Source organism: Syngnathoides biaculeatus, chromosome 4, assembly GCF_019802595.1.
Source record: "Syngnathoides biaculeatus isolate LvHL_M chromosome 4, ASM1980259v1, whole genome shotgun sequence".
Taxonomy (NCBI): domain Eukaryota; kingdom Metazoa; phylum Chordata; class Actinopteri; order Syngnathiformes; family Syngnathidae; genus Syngnathoides; species Syngnathoides biaculeatus.
The window spans coordinates 22,855,583-22,873,577 of record NC_084643.1 but is presented as its reverse complement, the minus strand read 5'-3'; the positions used below and the strand labels follow the sequence as shown (position 1 = coordinate 22,873,577).

General features: G+C 40.2%; 3 protein-coding genes across 8 annotated transcripts in view; 1 reads left to right on the top strand and 2 right to left on the bottom strand.

Annotated features, from left to right (window-relative positions):
• Positions 1-3,710, bottom strand: part of LOC133499626 (cytotoxic granule associated RNA binding protein TIA1-like) — a 42,728-nt gene extending 39,018 nt beyond the window's left edge. For 3 of the 4 annotated variants that reach the window (XM_061817847.1, XM_061817844.1, XM_061817846.1), the window contains exons 1-4: positions 3,572-3,710; positions 3,077-3,311; positions 2,258-2,354; positions 1,176-1,274 (exon numbers count right to left, since the gene is read on the bottom strand). In XM_061817847.1, coding sequence (XP_061673831.1) covers positions 1,176-1,274; positions 2,258-2,354; positions 3,077-3,105 — 225 coding nt within the window. In that variant the 5' untranslated portion in view covers positions 3,106-3,311; positions 3,572-3,710. Of the gene's footprint in view, positions 1-1,175; positions 1,275-2,257; positions 2,355-3,076; positions 3,312-3,334; positions 3,529-3,571 lie in introns of those variants that run through there. The other variant, XM_061817845.1, reaches the window with a different exon arrangement.
• rchy1 (ring finger and CHY zinc finger domain containing 1) lies at positions 3,640-5,655 on the top strand. Of its 2 annotated transcripts, none has more exons than XM_061817850.1 (9): positions 3,640-3,777; positions 4,038-4,157; positions 4,363-4,478; positions 4,597-4,675; positions 4,771-4,815; positions 4,904-4,962; positions 5,056-5,085; positions 5,181-5,301; positions 5,405-5,655. In XM_061817850.1, exons 1-9 carry the CDS (start codon positions 3,727-3,729, stop codon positions 5,600-5,602), a joined length of 819 nt encoding a protein of 272 aa, XP_061673834.1. In that variant the 5' UTR covers positions 3,640-3,726; the 3' UTR covers positions 5,603-5,655. The 2 variants fall into 2 exon arrangements, with proteins under 2 accessions (XP_061673834.1, XP_061673833.1); XM_061817849.1 differs by having other exon boundaries at positions 4,582-4,675.
• An 850-nt stretch (positions 5,656-6,505) lies between these two features.
• Positions 6,506-17,908, bottom strand: lrp13 (low-density lipoprotein receptor related-protein 13). 2 transcript variants are annotated; one of them, XM_061817840.1, is made up of 21 exons: positions 17,751-17,908; positions 16,694-16,840; positions 15,227-15,439; positions 14,936-15,127; positions 14,460-14,675; positions 14,156-14,382; positions 13,939-14,068; positions 13,383-13,573; positions 12,392-12,578; positions 11,753-11,962; positions 11,474-11,648; positions 11,183-11,384; positions 10,913-11,077; positions 10,280-10,480; positions 9,631-10,177; positions 9,410-9,529; positions 9,167-9,274; positions 8,868-9,098; positions 8,425-8,776; positions 8,224-8,302; positions 6,506-6,544 (listed from the first exon to the last, which is right to left on the bottom strand). In XM_061817840.1, exons 1-21 carry the CDS (start codon positions 17,884-17,886, stop codon positions 6,521-6,523), a joined length of 4,053 nt encoding a protein of 1,350 aa, XP_061673824.1. In that variant the 5' UTR covers positions 17,887-17,908; the 3' UTR covers positions 6,506-6,520. The 2 variants fall into 2 exon arrangements, with proteins under 2 accessions (XP_061673824.1, XP_061673825.1); XM_061817841.1 differs by lacking the exon at positions 6,506-6,544 and adding an exon at positions 8,082-8,148.
• Between the last annotated feature and the right edge of the window lie 87 nt (positions 17,909-17,995).

Genomic DNA, 17,995 nt, shown 5'->3' with positions numbered 1-17,995 from the left:
GGTGTTGTCCTTTTCGAAAAGAACTTTGGTGTCAGAAGGTGCGTCGGAAAAATGCGAATATCTCTGTTGTTCGGCTTCCGTAGTATCAGGCACTGCGCGTTTTCAACGGCTGAAGTGACGATGACGTCAAGGACAGATGACGCGACTAAAATGGCGACCACTTGGATGTCGAGGGACATTCAATTGCGCAACTTTGTGGCTGGATGACGCGCTCTCCGCTCACTTTTTTTTTTCCCGTACAGACATTGAAGTGAATACTGTTAGATGTATTTTTCATTACAATATCTATTTTAGAATGTTTATAGGGATGACACCCGAGCTTTAATGTTAATGTTATGCTGCCTCGTATATTTAAAATACAGAATTAGCTTTCTGTACACTGTATTGTCTGTGCTTTCAGCCTCGATCAGGCTGTGCCAAGGTGGAATTTTCACTACTTTTGCTTCAGACCAGACCTTTTTTTTACTCAAAAAAAGAGAAAATCTCATCCAGTTTCACCACCTTTTCTTCTCTTATTCACATACCACGACATTCATTAAAGCAACACCACTTTTTTTTAACCATTATTATCGAGAGTAAACAAGCAGCATGTCTAACTCTCTTTGCTCTATGTTGGGTACTGTGGGTGGACGGTGTTTGTAATTATGAGTGTACCCTTTTAAAAGCAGAAGGGGCCTGGAGACAGGTAAACTAGCAGGAGACCTCTGTTCCCGTGTTTTAAAAATAAATAAATAAATGAAAAATAAAAATAAAAAAAGTCAGGCTGCAGTTGGATTGGTTTTCATGTGTGCTGAGAATGCCTATGTATTGCTATTCGTAACAAATATTACGCGCGTGATTTTTCGTGCTTGGCTGTGGAGATTTGCGAGTGTGATGGCGCGCGAGCGCGATTATGCCCGTCAAATCACAGTGACTGTATAACAAATGTGTTTATTGGCATTGATTTGACCAGTTCTGTTTAATTGTGACAGCTTCCAAGCTTGAAGGAATCAACAAACCAATGAAACAACTTTACCTACAACTACCTACTGTTGGAGGCTGACTATATTGGCATGTCACAAACTGTGAAATATCGGATGTGCTGAGTCTTTTGTTTGTGTATATGCATTTAGAAACAGTCAACTCACCAAACCCACCACCCAATCCCCACTCACCCTGTAGTTACGATAGCTTACCTTACCCATTATTTTCCTTCCATTCATGGCTGCTAATGAGGCAGCAGCATGTCTGTGGTCAAAGAATTCCACAAAGCAGTAGGGATCATTCCCAGCTGTCTGTTGATTAGAAAACAAGACTCTTATAAAGTACAAATCCATAGTGTCAGTCACACAAAGGTGTAATGTACAGTAGTTTGTCGTGTTATGGTCTAACATATAATACACAAATCAGTAAAATTCGGCTATAATGAAGACCTTCATAAGCCACACAATACACCCACAGTGACCTGTAATGGCCTACAGATAGTTTTCGACCACATGACCTCATCTGGGTACGCGGCCATGCTGGATGGGTTCACTCTACTTACGCGCCGTTCACTCCATCGCTTTTGCATACAGAAAGTAATCATTCGCGTGATTACAGTCAGCGTTGTGCTAAATGATGTTGATTATACCAAGAAAATAGTTATTATTTTCATTTCGTTTCTTCACATAATGATCATGTTGGAGGGATGAGAAAAGCAAGTGCAAACCAAATATGTGAAACAATGATCTAAAGATTAAGACAGATTTCTTATAGATGACTTGGGGGGGATTCAGTTCAGTTTTAATTGCTTTTGTGGGCAGATTTTAAGAGACATGCATTTCATTCACACACGAGTATTATGTAGGCCCTTGGCCCTAAAGAATACTACGTAGGTGTGAAATTCTAAAAGGTATCTAATACCTACCAAGAACAAAATGCTCAGAGCAAACTGACATAAGGGAATGATTTGGCTGCTAGATTGGCTCTGCTGATACGAGACAGCCAGTTGTCACTATATGGTTGATAACTGCTCTTTTTTTTTTTTTTTTTTGCACTAGTTCTTGATCACAGCTGGCAGTCGAAAGAAAGACGCCTACTTTCGTTTGAGCAACTGATAACATAGCAGTGCACCCCTATTCATACGCCTTTCTGACATGATTTCTGCTTAGTTACGGTTTGTTGACTCAAATTCACCCATCCCAAATGGCGACCATTTCCTAAACCGGAAGTTATGTGACGTCAGTCGAAAACTATTCTACATTGTCAAATCAATATTTGCAAGGACAACACTCACATCAAAAATCATTTTACAGCTTTTGCAGGGTCCAATCTGTGCGAAGAGCTGCAGGATTAGGGGTTCTGTTACATCCCTGGACAAATTCCCAACATACCTATAAGAGAGGTTGATGGTGGAGAAATCAAAATCTTGTTAAACAGGAAGTAGCATGTACAAAGGCTAGGAACCGGGCTAGCGTTTAGTCAACGTGACTTGAGTGCCGCAAATTGGAAAATAGTATCTGGTGTGGGAATGTGCACATTTTGTTCTAGCCCGATAGTAGAAACAGGGTTACCACTTTCCTATCCAAGTTATCTTGGGTTGTCTCAACAAGCGTTGACGTGGCTTGGCTTTCTGCTAGGTTAGGATAGCGTTAGCTTGCTGCAACGGGCCTTATGTTAAAACAGTTGACAACTCATATGCGATCATGTATATTTAAAAAAAAGTCAGTGCTTCCAAACATAAATGACTTGTTAGAAAATCAAGCAATTAAAGACAGAAATTATTTGAAATCAAAATACATGTTGAGTACATGCTAATTACAATCCAAAACGCAAAACTCACCGCGCAAGCTAATGTCAGCTATCCTTGGCTAGCTATTCAGTTTCATATTCAAACCTTGGTTCTGGTGCCTCGTACAGGATAAGATAACGTTTCCTCCAGGTACGAATGGAACATGTATAACATAACCTAGACGCCACAAAAATTTCCCTCAAGTACAATCATCATTGTGATTTAATTGCCGTGTCACAAATTCTTACTATCAACGTGGAAATTTTTTAGACCCGCCGTAACTGCCTCCGATTCCAGGAGCTAGACGGGGACCATTGTACTCACAATGTTTTAGGTTGGTCGTCGTCCATCATCAAGGCTTAGTGGTCGTGTCCTGAGAGGCCTTTAAGTCAATGACATATAAATCCTTTGCGCTGACCTCAGCGACGGAAAAGGGAAGTGTGAAGCGCCAAAGCTATCCGACAATTCCTCCGCTTGCTCTTACAGCACATTCAGCCACCGTCTGATGCAAACAATAGCAAGTTGAAGATGGCGGAAGAGCGGCGTCAGCAGCGTCAACCTGTCATGAAAAATCAAGCGCACCCAAATCAAACACACCCGCGACGAAAAGGCACTTCCAACATTTGGCTAACATCAAACTACTAAAATATTAAACTGTAACTTTGATTGCAAAAATGTTAATTGACAACTTTAGGTCTATCTATCTATCTATCTATCTAGCCTCCCCGGTGACAACAGGGATCGGCTCCAGCACTCCCCGCGGCATTCGTGAGGATAAGCGGCGAAGAAAATGGACGGATGGATTAAATAAATCATTACCAAACTGAAGTAAAGAGCAGTCCTGAGGGTCCCAAGTATGACAGTAGTAGCAGGTTGCATCCTGGGGTAGGCAGTAGAATATAAAAGTCGTCGTGTCGTGAGTGTCTGAAGAACTCGGAGAAGAAGAAAGGGATTTGTGGGGGGAAGGAAAAAACATGGCGGCACGTATGGGTTGTGAGCATTATACGCGGAGCTGCTTATTGAAAGTAAGTTTACGGGTTTTTTATGTTATGCAACTCGTTGAACTAATCAAATACTTTAATAAAACGTAGGAATACACGTGTTGCTATAATTATTTTTGTCTGGCCTGACTCTTATCGAACCTATTACCCAAGTGTTTAGCTTTCTGCAAGGTGTGACGTTTTTCCAATTATGAAAAATATTTGATGTACAGGGATAGAACATAGGTCATTTACGTAATAATAAACGGCCATAACAATAGCAACATTTTATGTGTATGGTCCAGGCACCCTGCTGTGGCAAACTGTATGTATGTCGACTGTGCCATGATGCTGAAGAGAAGCATCAGATGGATCGATTTAAAGTGAAAGAAGTGCAATGTTCTGAGTGTCAAACATTGCAACAGGTAAGAACGTATAAACCCTTTTACCGTAAGAATACATTATTGTTCAAATGTGGTGTGATCTACTTTCAGCAGCCACAATGCACTTTTATAATAAAAGATGGCATAAACCAAGTGTATTTTATTGAACTTATTTTCAGTAATCGTACCAAGATTTCAATTTCATTCTTTCAGAACACTGTAATTATTAGCTCTCATCCTTCGCTAGGCACAAAAGGTATGCCAACAGTGTCATGTGCAGTTCGGGGAGTACTACTGTGACATTTGTCACTTGTTTGACAAGGATAAGAAACAGTATCACTGTCATCTCTGTGGCATATGTAGGTAAGTTAATACATTATTCAATCAGCCAAATCAGTTAATGCAATGTAACATGAATTTATATTTACATTATTGCTGTGTTGTTTGTCATTAGTTTCACTGACAGTTTTGATCCTTGCAGAATTGGCCCACAAAAGAAGTATTTCCATTGTGACAAGTGCAATTTGTGTTTGCCGCAGGACCTACAGGGGAACCACAAAGTGAATATCAGTGTCCATATACTTGAAAATTTCAAATCTTTTGAGGATGATGCTCTGTATTTAAGCAATTTTTTTTAATCCTTTGTATCTTTCAGTGTGTTGAAAATGTTTCCAGGCAGAATTGCCCAGTGTGTATGGAGGTAATGAAACATTAAGTGGGTGTTGTAAGGAATGGTAAATAATGTGCCTCCCTTGTTCATGTACACAATATATTGTATGCACCTACAGGATATCCACACATCTCGAATTGGAGCACATGTTCTTCCCTGTGGTCACCTTCTCCATACGTATAACTTTATATCACTTGCATGCAATCTCTTATTTTAATAATCAGTGAAGCACAGTTGTAACTTAAAGCTACAAAACATTTGTTCTAACAGGAGCTGTTTCAATGACATGGTCAGAACTAGGTATGTCTATTGTGCAGTGATTTTTTTTTTTTTTTTTTTTTTTTTTTTGCATTGGACAGTTTTTATTTTTAAAATGTTTTTCCTCTTTGTTGTAGTGCTTATCGCTGCCCTCTTTGCATGCACTCAGTCTGTGACATGAAGGCACATTGGGATCAGATTGACAAAGAGATTGCCCAGTCACCGATGCCCACTGAATACCAGGGTACCACTGTCAAAGTAAGGAGCATTTGGTTTAAAAGTGATTTAGAAAAAGTTGGCAGACTGACATTTATTCATGCCATTAAAACAACTCAATACTTTTTTTTTTTTCTTGCTCCAGATTATGTGTAATGACTGTCAGGCCCATTGTACAGTGCCTTTCCATGTCCTTGGGATGAAGTGCACTGACTGTGGCTCGTATAACACTGCACAGGATGGAGGTCTCATCCAGCAGCATCCAGGGCCAGATAATGAAAATGTGACGGGGACAAACACAGAGCAACAACATGATCAAGATGAGACAGCTATGCCACATTAGCACATTTTAAACAATAAATGGATGGATATTGTAGAATAAATATTTACATTCTATAGTTTCCAGTTTATTCCCCTAATTCATACTGATTAAGAATTGTTGGATAATTTCTCCCCCCAATAGTAAGTTGCTAATTTGTTCACAATTAGTAATGACTAATGAATTCATTTTGGACAAATTATGTATCGGAGGGACAAGGATCAGTGAAAACCTGTTATGGCTAACTGCATGGCTCAATTCAAGTAGCATCATTTCAATTTAGCACCATACTGTTAAATTGCTTTACAATACTTAAATCAGGTGAACTAACAATCATGTGAACTGACTTTTTGGGAATAAACTCAATAGTAAGAAGTGTTTGAATGTTTAACCATAACTAATGCAGCAGTGTGGGCAATGGTTTATATTGACCATGCTTCTGGGTTTGGTCACATGTGAAACAAACTTAGACACTAAATCCAGAAGCATACATAAAATACTAAACCTGATCAGACTCCTTGTGCATACTGTTGTTTATAGCAATTGAACATTTTAGCAAATTTCGAGTATCACCTGCAGAATAATTTTTGGGAACCAGTTTTCCAAATTTGATCACACATAATTCTGGTGGTAGTTTTGGTAATTTTAGTCAACCAGCAGATGGTAATATCACCTAAAATGGCAACACCTGTTGACATTTAGAGTGATGAATGTTTCTCTTATTCCACAAACTAACCAGAATGCAGCCCTACGGGAGCGCAAGCCAGTGCAATCAGTCCTGAGCCCGGATAAATGCAGAAGGTTGCGTCAGGAAGTGCATCTGGCGTAAAACTGCCAAACAAACATGAGCCATACCGGATCGGTTGTGGCCAAGGGGTTAACAACACCCTCCCCCAGCACTGTTAACCTACAGGGTGTCGGTGGAAATTCAACTTCTGTGAGTTAAAGACAGGAAAGCGGATCCGTCTGCAGAAGAAAAGCAACGCACAAAGCCTGCAATTGAGTGTAGGGACTTTGACAGGAAAAGCTTAGGAGTTGGTTAACATTATTAGAAGAAAGGTTGATATTGTACATCCAAGAGCAGGTGGATAGGATTGTAAGGCTAGAAGTTTAGGAGCAGGGTTTATATTTACCATGAAGTAAATGGGAAAAGAAATGGAAGTTATTTTAAAAAGGGAGAGCTGGCTAAGAATGTCTTTGAGGTGAAGAGTATCAGATCGAGTGATGAGACTAAAATTTGAAATTGAGGGTGTTATATATAATGTGGTTACCGGCTATGCCCCACAGGTATGATGTGACCGAGAGTTGAAAGAAATTCTGAAAGGAACTAGATGAAGTAGTTCTGAGCATCCCAGACAGAGAGTTGTCATTGGTGCAGATTGTAATGAGATGTTGACTTAAACAGGGGTGATGAAGAAGTGATGGGTAAGCACAGCATCAAGGAAAGTAACTTTGAGGGTCAGATGGTGGTGGTAAACTTTGCAAAAAGGATGGGGAATACCAGTTGTCAACAACCCCCCCCCCCCCCCCCCACTCCAGAAGAGGCAGGAAGTGACCTACAAGAGTGGTGGATTATATTTTGTGCAGACAATGTAATCTAAAAGGCTACTGACTGTAAGGTACAGGTAGGGGAGAATGGTGCTGGATGGTGGTGTGTAGGAAGACAAAGGTCAGATAGAGCAGAGAACCATGTGGTGGAAGCTGAGAAAGGAAGACCGTTGTGAAGGTTGGTCTGTCGGAAAGAGGTGAGACAGGCTCTTGATGGACAAGAGCTCCCGGAAGACTAGACCACCACAGCCAAGGTGATCAGAGAGACAAGCAGGAGAGTACTTTGTGTCTTCTGGTAGGAAAAGGAGACTTGGTGATAGAACCCCAAAATACAGGAAGTCATACAAGGGAAGATTAAGAAGTGGGACACAGGACTGTGGAGAGGCGAAAGGAATACATTGAGATGAGACATGGGGCAACAGCTAAACAAGAGGCATAGGACATTCATACCAGGTTGGACAGCCAGAGGGATAGAGATGGCAAAGATGTGCAGCAGGTAAGGGTGATTAAGAATAGCGATGGAAATGTGTTGACTGGTGCCAGTAGTGTGCTAAATAGAAGGAAAGAGTACTTTGAGAAGTTGATGAAAATGAGAAGGAAGAGTAGAAGAAGCAAGTGGCAATGATTAGTAAGGGGGAATCCTCTAAGAAAGGCACTAAAGGATGAAAAATGGAAAGGCAACTGGTCCTGATGACAGACCTGTGGAGGTATGGAAGCATTTTGGAAAGGTGGCTGTGGAGTTTTAGACCAACTCATTCAACAGATTAGCAGGCGAGAAGATGCCTGAAGAGTGGAGGAAAAGTGTGCTAGTGCCCATTTTTAAGAACCAAAGCGATTTGCAGAGCTGCGGGAACTATAGTTGAATAAAGTTGATTAGCCACAAGGAAGTTAAAGGAAAGTATTGGAGGCTAGACTTGATGTGCTGACTAAAACTAAGTAAATCATTGTAGTCAAATGCAGGAAAAGAGAAGATGCAAACTTTATTTAACACTGCACAAACATTAGTCCGCAGATGCAGGTTCCTGCAAAGAAGGGGGGGCGGGGGAAAGACAGTCATACCACAAACCAAGACATTGGTTAACATGTTAAAGGCCTACCTCTTTTTCTTCATCTGCCACTGTAGTTTTGCTCTCGAGGTCAGTCATATTAGTTTCCTTCACTCCTGGGTTTTCCCTCCTGCAAGAAAGGAGCACAGCAAACAGACCATAGTTCTGCAAATATATTAAATTATACCATGTCCACATTGTTATGAGAGTAATCAGGCATTATTAACTTAAATTTAGATGCAAAATAAAAACCTTGAGTGTGCACTCTTCCACTTAATCATTAGAGCAATCACAATAACGACCACCACTGCACAGATGGCAGCTCCTCCAAATACCAAAGGAACTGGCAGGGATTTGTCCTGACATGAATCACCACTGTAACCCGTTGAACACACACATGTGGTTTCTATACCGCTCTCAACACAATGCCCATTTCCGCTGCAGCGTATCTGGCTACACATTTGAGCATTCAAATTTAAGAGCTCTTTGCTGCCATTTGTGGTTGCGGTAAAGATGGTAATTGAATGCGGTGATGAAGTCAAGGAAATGGGAGACTTTGTGTGAGCAGGTAGTTTGACTCCAGACCTGGATATCAAGATGACACCTGGTGAGACAGAATTAATGCACAGTTGCATTGGTAATCCTATATGATACATTTGTTTAAATTTAAAAAGATATTGAAAACCAGTACTCACAGTTCTCACCCAAGTGGTCAGAGCAATCTACATGTCCAGCACATAACTTTACAGACTGGCATGTAAGTTCATCCAGACACAACCTACTACCAGCCGGGCAGCGGTGACCTGGAGAACAGTGGGTACCATTTACATTGACGTGGTCATGGGCACACCTGCACGTTCGCCCACTTGGAGTGGCCAAGCAAAGGTGCTGACAGTTGCCATTCTTTACGTTGCACTCATTAGAGCCTGTCAAATGTAGGACAACATTAAACGTCACCCTACTGAAGTTCAACTCAATTGTAAATTTTACATACCAGTTTCACGAGATTTGCCAATTGCCTTTATGTTAACCACTTCTGTGCCAACCTCAAACCACAGCTTGTTCTCCTGCTGGTCATCACTGTACCAGAGCCTGGTCTTATCTATTTGAGAGAAAGAGAGAGAGAAGAGAGAGAGAAAGAGAGAGAGAGAGAGAGAGATTATAGTATTTGTGTTGGGATCCCTGATGACAATTGGAGAGCAGGAGGGGAGAAGTCTGTTGACTTTCAAGTCATTACCACTGACGGTCATCCAGATCAGTGCATCTTCACTGAGAGTTACTGCAGCTAAGCCAACAGCAACTTTTAATTCTTTGTATCCAGAGCCATCAAGTTGAATAGACCCAATTACATCCAGATCTTGAAAAAAATAAAATAGGAGACTGTACTTTACATCTTAAAATAAAGAACCATCATTGCTGCAACAATTGATCTAATTACATCTTAAAACTAGTTCTTACGAGTGTCAGCCCAAATAATAGTTTCTCCATTACTCGAGAAGACCAGAGAGTTTGGTTGGACTCCATTCTTCCACACTACTCTTCTGTCACCACCATCCATGTCAGCACATTCTACAGTAGCTACTGCGTTTGTGTCCTGAGCCTGATTGTTGAAACAGAAACTGCCACTCGGTGGGTGGAGCGCAATTGATTCCACTCCTCCAATACCATCTTTTATCAAAACCGTAGTATATACACTACTGTTTGAGGTGACATAAAGGCGGGGTTGCTTGTTGCTGCTCCAGTAGATATTGAATGTTACCCAGTCCAAGGCCATAGCACTAATTGTGTCACCACGGAGTTTAAGAAGTTGGGCTTCAGAGGCCAAATTTAAGTCCTTAAGCTTGAAGGAGGTAAGGGAAGTCGTGCCATCATCAGCCAAGAGAAGAGTGTTGTCACGTAAGCTGTAGTCCATTATTGCAGCTTCATTGACACTTGGTACCTGAAAAGCTGTGTGTTCAGGCCAGCCTTTCAGCTCTTCTGAAGTGTGTCGAGCCTGCAGGTAAATCTGTAGCACACAATGCTCATACTTATGTCTGTTAAATTACAGCAGTGCTGTAAAACAAACAGCGTTAACCAGGAAGCAGTAGTGAAGAACAGAGAAACAAACCTTAGTGACAGTGGCAGGAGATATCATCAACAGGAAGGCTGCGTCAACTAAATTCGTGCAAGTCAGACCATCATCAACAAGTACAAGATCAGGGGGACACTTGCACACAGCTTTGAGCCTTGGGGCCAAAACACACAAGTGTGAACAGTCCATGTTCTTGCAGGGATTCTCTTTGCTTTGCTGCAATATTTGGTGGATAATCTAAAGATAAAATTGTGAGGGGGAAGTTTAGAACACTTGAATCCATGTACTACATTAACAGTTTACATCTTAAAGTGTATGGAAGGTCCTCAATGTACCTTTTTGCTATTATACATTTTTTTTTAAAATGCAGAACTCTAATCTAAAATCATCATCATGCATATTTTTTGGTAAAAACATCAAAAAAAAGTTATGCATATTAATGGTATATTTGAACATATTTTCATCTAGATAAGAAGTTTACAAATTAGACTATGCATTTTAATGGTTGTCAGTTACATAAACCCAAAAAATTAAGAATCACTCATTTAGATAGTAGATTCAGAAGGGTTATAAACTTCACAATATGCAAAATTAGAAAGATGAGATTTCATACATTTAAAAAAAAAAAAAAAAAAAAAATCCACCCATCTGAATACATAATTCACTTGCCTTTACACCAAATGGTTGTCTTTGTCGTTTCAAGATAACGCGAACATTTTTGCCAGTAATTTTATTTGCAGCCACCACCACTCTTCTCTTGGCATCAGACCAGTACAGCATGTCATTGAACACAGCCAGGGAGAAAGGATTAGCAGTCTCTTTCATCTGTAGGATCTGAAGTGTAAAATTTTTTTGGGGGGTGAAAAACCAACTTCAAGAAAAATGGCACAAGTACTGCTTTCTAATGCAAGTGTTACATGATTTACTTCAAAATTTTACCTGAATGTCATCTCCATCAAGTGTTGCAGACCCTATTGCCTTGAGCCTCTCATCTGTCCAGTAAACTCTATCAGTAAGAGTGTCTACTGCCACGCCACCTGGCCAGCCTAAACTGGAATTAACCACTGCCCTCCTCTCCGAGCCATCCATTCCAGCCCTTTCAATCTTGACAACATTACCAATTTCAGTCCAGAACATCAGCCTGGTATCGATGGTGGTGGGAAAGAAACGAAATAAATCTTTAATATTTTATGAAAATTAAGGGCTTCTCACATTTGAACAATGAAATACCCTTTTTGTGGCAATAGTGCAAGAGAACGAGGCTGATCCAGGTCTTCATCTAGGATAATGCTGAATGATGAACTGCCAGCAGAAAGTTTGATGGCAACAATCTGATTGTTCACCCCATCAATCCAGTACAAATTTCTCCCAAGCCAGTCCACAGCTAAAGAATCAGCTCGCACACCTTTTAAAACAGAGGTGGGGGATACACATTTGTTACAGAATGAAGTTGAGGGAAAAAAAAGGCATTGCACAGTTCATAGTCTCACTAAAATTGATCTACAGTACCTCTGATCAGAGTTCCCATAGTCTTTTGATCTAGAGAGGACCACCGAATGCTGTCTGTGTCAAGACTAACCCAAAACACCATTCTTTCATGCCAGTCATAGTCCAGAGATAAAATTGCCTTTTTTGCAGAAGACAATAAATCCATGCTGCCACTGCGCAACCCAAACAGAATGAGGTCCGTTTGGACTGATGACAACAGCAAGGCTTCACCTGTAGGACATAATTTACAAATGTAGAAATTAGTATGACCTCAGTGTACAAGTTATGAACTCTGCCAATAAATGAGTATATGAATACATTGGGCATGAACCAGTCTGCTGGTAAAACATGATATAGTAGAGATGGCATGAAGCCAAAAGCTTTCTATACTGCTTATTTTGTGCAAGATCTCAGGTCTGTAACCCCATGTCCTAGTTAACTTGTGGCAAAATTGCATATACAACCTGGACCGTCAATCACAGTGGTGACAGGCAACTGAAAGCCTCCAATTAACATAGCACTGTTTAATTGTGGAAAGATACTACAGGCAAAACTACAAGGATGAGCCAATATTTGAATGCAGAATACTATACTCAACGTACTCTTCTGCAAATTTGCATGCACATTTTCTTACAGGATATACAAAACATCTTAATTTACCCTTGATTCTGCAGTTGTATCCATCTGCCTCCATTAGGTATCCCACGTGACAGTCACACTTGTAGGAGCCAATGGTATTTATACACAGTTGACTACACAGAGATGAGAGGTAGTTTTCACACTCATCAACATCAGTGCAGGTCATTCCATCCTCCTCAAGTTTGTAGCCTACTGCACAGCGACAACGCTGTACAGATTAAAACATTTCAGTTCTGTGTAATGTTAAGATTATGTTAAAGATATTTGCATTAAAAAAAAAAACTAGTGCAACCAAATGAAAACATTCACATCACAGAAGACTCATTTAAAGAAGCCTGACAATTGGGGCGGGGAGCAAATGTCAAATCAGGTTTGAAAATGGTCAAATTGAAAGATTCATCTTGCAAATATGAACATATGTTCTGAAAATCCCACCTCTCGTGTCAATCAAATATACGTCCCAGCTTCTCTCAGCAGGCATGATGATTAACCCCACCCCCAGAGCAATATTCCCTCTTTTGAAATGGGCTTTTGTGGCCACTGAATGGTGCTCCATAAGTGGCCAAACATGAATCATGCAGCATGATACTATCTGGTGCCCCGGATAAAATTTTCCCCTCCTCTGTGGCTGCCATATGGTAAGACAAGTTACCCAAATAAAAACATTACACTCCGGAAGTTCTGCACATAGTTTGATTGTGACTTGCATGCTATACTGGTAGAATAGTGAAGTTATGAACAAGGATGTCCAATTTCACCAAATGGCAACTGGTTGTTGCAATACTAGCCAAATGACATCCCATGAATAGTTTTTAGCACTATCCACAAAAATTCAGAAAGTTTAGGCTAACTTATGTCATCTCAATTTAGTACTATATTGTTTGCATGTTTATTGCACTTCAAACAATTCAAGCATTTAGAAACAAAAATGAGCTTCATTGCACTTTAATTGGGCAGGACTTGCATCAACCAGCGCACCTTGTCTAGTGGTCAATCTTTTTGTGTTCCTTACCGGACCCTGTGGTGTGCTGAAGCATCCCTGGGCACAGTGTCTGATCTCAGCTTCTGCACAGTTTATCTTGCAGCTCCCATCCTCATCTGAACCATCTGCACAATTTCTAATTCCATTGCACACCAGGGATAGATCCACACACTCCAAACTGCCACATTGGAACTGGTGAGGAAGGCATGCAACCAATCCACCTAATATACACAAACAGTTCAGAAATTTGGTGAAGTATCCAGGCCCACTTGGGGGGGGTATCTACAACTTCTACCCAGGTAAGGCAATTGAGAACAGATTCATTTGTAATGTCAACCTGGTTGCAGAAAAGAGTACAGTAAAACAATCGAAAAATACCAGACCAACTAGTGGGCTATGTTGCAGACCAGCTATTTTGGTCCCACTGCTAACTCAAACAAATGAACATAAGATTGAAAGTGAAAACCAGTTTAAAAAAAAAAAAAAGCCAGAAAACTATCATACCAATCTCAGCCTTCAAGAGATTTTACAGTACAAAAGTGATATTAACCGCCATTAAAACACAGCCTGATTCAAGTTTACTCACACTCAGTTTCGTCACCTCCATCATGACAGTCTTTTGTGCCATCACATCTCCAGGCCATAGGAATACACATGGTCTTTGATTTGCATGACCACTGATAATCACCACAACTAAGAGCCACAACAGGACAATCCTACAATAGTAACATTAAAAATTGTAATAGAAACCAAGCAATTGTTCATGCAAGGCTTGTAGTTTTAAATTTAAGTGTACACTTTACCTTTTCATCTGTGCCATCTTTGCAATCCTGTTCTCCATCGCAGAGCCACTCCTGCACCAGACACTCCTTGCTGTGAGGGCAACGTTTCTTGCTTATGCAGACTGGTGCTTTGATGCATCCTTCTTCATCTGAATGATCCCAACAGTCTGGGTGGCCATCACAGTGCAGTGTAGTAGAGACGCACTGACCACTAGTGCACCTAAACTCACTGGCACTGCAATCCTTAACTACAGAAAGCAGTTCAAAGAAATGTTTCTCATACAAGAACGCCTCAATTGTGCACTCTGCTTTGTGTGCTACATACCGCAGTTCGCCTCATCAGTACCATCCTCACAGTCTCCTTCCCCATCGCAAAGGAAAGTTTTAGGAATACAGCGGTTCCCACCATCACAGTGATGAGCACAGTCCTCTATGTATTTTGTACATTTCTGTTCATCAGAGCGGTCCTGACATTGATGCACACCATCACACACTTGGTTCTTTTCTATGCATTTTTTACCATGGGCACACTGGAATTGGTCTGCAGAAAATAGTAATCAATCAGGATTCTGATGACTTAGCGTTCTAACAAGAATTCATATTTGTAGAGCTTTCCTGAAAATCACTTAAAACTAGCACACAGCCATGGAGTAGTCCTATGCAATTTTGCAATGCTGCTCCAATGTCAGTTGGAAAGACATCCAACATACTGCAACACTGAATGTCAATTGCTGAAAGCCTCATCTGTCTGAAGGATACCAGAGACGATGCGGGACAACAAAAAGGAAAGGACCGCATTACCTGCTCCGCAAGTGGATGAGCATTCCTCTTCATCCGAGCCATCATGGCAGTCATTTTCTCCATCACAGAAATGGTTGAAGAGGACACAATCACTGTTGTCTTTGCAGGGTTTGGAACCCAAAGGGCACTTTTTAGCTTTCAACGCAAACTTGGCAGGGTTTATAGTGGTGGAACTGGTTCCTCCAGTCACATCTGATTTATGACAAGGATAAACATTTTCAGTGGGCATACTAGTCATATTCAAGTATGTGATGGGGAAACGATTGCAGACACTCTTTGGTTAAAACTTACCACAGTTTTCTTCATCTGTCCCATCTAAACAATCCCTTTCTGAATCGCACAGCAAGGTTGCAGGTAAGCAGCGATTGTTATTGTCACAGAGGTGAACACATCCCTCTGCTTTTGAACAATGCAATTCATCTGACCGGTCCTGACACTGGAGTACACCATCACACACTTCATCCTTGTCAATGCACTTCTTCCCATGGGCACACTGAAATTGGTCTAACCACAGCAAATATATTGATTCTAACCAGTACTCATTTTCATCAAATTTCTGTCTAGTATTACGTTCTCTCATCTACCAGTTAAACTGAAAAATACAGTACAACCACAAATTGTTCATTTTCATACTTATTACCAGGGCCAGCCCTATGTGGCACTCCCCTCCATTTTGCATATGCGCACAAAAAAAAAAAAAAAAAAAAATTAAAATTGGTTTGAATTAGATGTTTCACAAAAGAGATGTTCAACATTTTCTTCATTTTTGCATTATCATTTACCAAATCATGTATTTAACTTGCTGTTCCAACACCTAAGATAGATCGAGAGTCAACAAACTCTCCTCCCATTTTCCAAAGCAGAGAAGAGAGTACGTTGTAACAATTGTGGATTCCTTTCAATGTGAAACTGTTTTCTTTGTTACAAATTAGTTGAAGTTACTGCAATATGTGCAGCTACAGAAGATTTCATCTGGATTTTACTAAATAACCAAGAAACAATTTCCTCTCTATTTTAGCATCAAGTTGTTTGATAGGTAAAGTTTCATTTCTTAGATTACACACACACACACACACACACACTTTTTCGGTTCCCATTGATAATGTTCATGGGAACCGGTTTTTACATGTACTTCAAATTAAAGCCTTAGCAGGCATGAGCATTTTGTCTTTTACGCTTAGCAACCGACATGTTTGACTAGCGTTTGAGTGACCTGGCTATGAATAACTCGACCTTGCACATGCGTAGCGCAGAAGCGGAAACCGGTGCTGTTTGTAAACCACACTGACAAAGCTGGGCGTTTTAATCAATTAAAATAAAGGGGTTCATGCAAGTTCGTTTTATACAGATTGTTGTATTTCATTGAGAACTTGTTTTACATTCCACACATGGGCGAATTTTATTACAAGTAAGCCCAGAGATCTGGGAAACGGACTTTCGGTTCCGTGTTTTCTCAGGCTGGGTAACGACACGGTAACGGAACGATCGTTTCTGTGAAATGCTCATCCATACATACATATATAGCTACAAAACAAAAATAAATATATAAAATAAAAATTCATAAAAGAAAAGATGTCTATATTAAACTCCAGTTTTTGATGTTCTTTTTGTTGTATTCGCCAAAACAAATGAGGCTGACACCGTTTTTTTAGTTTAACTTAAATGAAGGCCTGTACATGTTATTGGCCTTTACTATTGTAACAAACACATGGTTATGGTTAACATGGTTGATATATGGTTAGAAAAATGGTGCAGTACCATTATCACATGCTAGTTCACAATTCTCTTCATCAGATTCATCTCTGCAGTCAGGCTCCCCATCACATTCATGGATGTAGAGCACACACTGTGAACCATCCTTGCATTGCCTGGAGCCTAGGCTGCACTTTACAGGACCGCTTTCATCTGAAACAACCATCAAAGGAACAGTTCAAAATGTTGGTACTGCTATCCTTCAGGTATGGGGCTAACAGAAGTCACTGTAGCCCATTTTGGGGTTGCAAAAGTATCCCTTAATTCATGGGTGTCAACTCAAGGCACAGGGGCCCAGATCTGTCCTGCCCAAGCATTTTACGTGGCTCACGAAAGCAAAATTTCAAACCGTCTTTACCTTTAAAAAGATATTTCAAGCATTTGTTATGAATCTTCCTTTCAAAATACTGTAATCAGAAAAATAATTGAACAAATGATCCAAACAGAATTATCTATAGATTGTGTATCTGTAATAAAGATCATACATTTACAGTATATGGATTCATAGGGTTTTTGGCCTTCCGAAGGAAACCATAACATCCAAGTGGCCCGCTAGAAAAAGGAGTTAGACACGCCTGCCTTAATTCATTCAAAAGCACCTTGGATTTACTGAATGTTCTTTTGAAACAAGTGAGAAAGCTGCGTAACCATACAGTACTTTGCGAAAACATTTCATGTTTTTTTGTAACTTTTGTCACACCTAATTTTTTTTAGTGCACACTGTAGGGAGTCTGGATTACTCCTGAAAAGTGTGTATGTAGACATGTTACAACATCAAAATTAGTTCTGTCCCTTAAATTTTGGGAGGTTACAAAACATTTGTTTTATAAATCCAAGCCATTACTCTTTTGCTGTGGCAATAACAACAATTAAAATATTATATTTGCTAGTTTAGGCATAGGCTTTCCCTAACAAGTGTTTTGCTTTGCTTCCATAGAAAGTCCTGTAAAAATGCACCAAAAAAATGTGTCTTGCCTAACAATAACATTTGACCCGAGAAGGGTCTTTGGGAGCAATTAAAACACGCATTTTTGAATGGTGTAAAATCGGTAACACATCTCACCTTCTTGCAGGGGCACCGTCAGTATCAAATGCAACAGCACTGAAAAAATACATAAATAAACAGCCATCACAACATTAAAAAAAAAAAAAAACGGACCACAGAGTAGGCACAACACAGAAAGCCTTTTATAATCCATCAGGTGTTTTCAATAGCTCCTAATTGATCACGTGAGAGATGGGTGGAGCTAATGCAGCAGTTTTTTAACGTTCATCAATTATTCTCAAATTAATAGCTTATATGATACG

Coding starts and splice junctions, on each gene's coding strand:
- rchy1 (XM_061817849.1), top strand. CDS start 3,727: ATGGCGGCACGTATGGGTTGTGAGCATTATACGCGGAGCTGCTTATTG. Junction 4,676..4,770: donor ACCTACAGGGGAACCACAAA/GTGAATATCAGT, acceptor TGTATCTTTCAG/TGTGTTGAAAATGTTTCCAG. Junction 4,963..5,055: donor TGTGGTCACCTTCTCCATAC/GTATAACTTTAT, acceptor TTGTTCTAACAG/GAGCTGTTTCAATGACATGG.
- lrp13 (XM_061817840.1), bottom strand. CDS start 17,886: ATGGATTATAAAAGGCTTTCTGTGTTGTGCCTACTCTGTGGTCCGTTT. Junction 14,383..14,459: donor TACTGATGAGGCGAACTGCG/GTATGTAGCACA, acceptor TGCTTTCTGTAG/TTAAGGATTGCAGTGCCAGT. Junction 9,530..9,630: donor TATTATTTGGGCTGACACTC/GTAAGAACTAGT, acceptor ATTTTTTTCAAG/ATCTGGATGTAATTGGGTCT.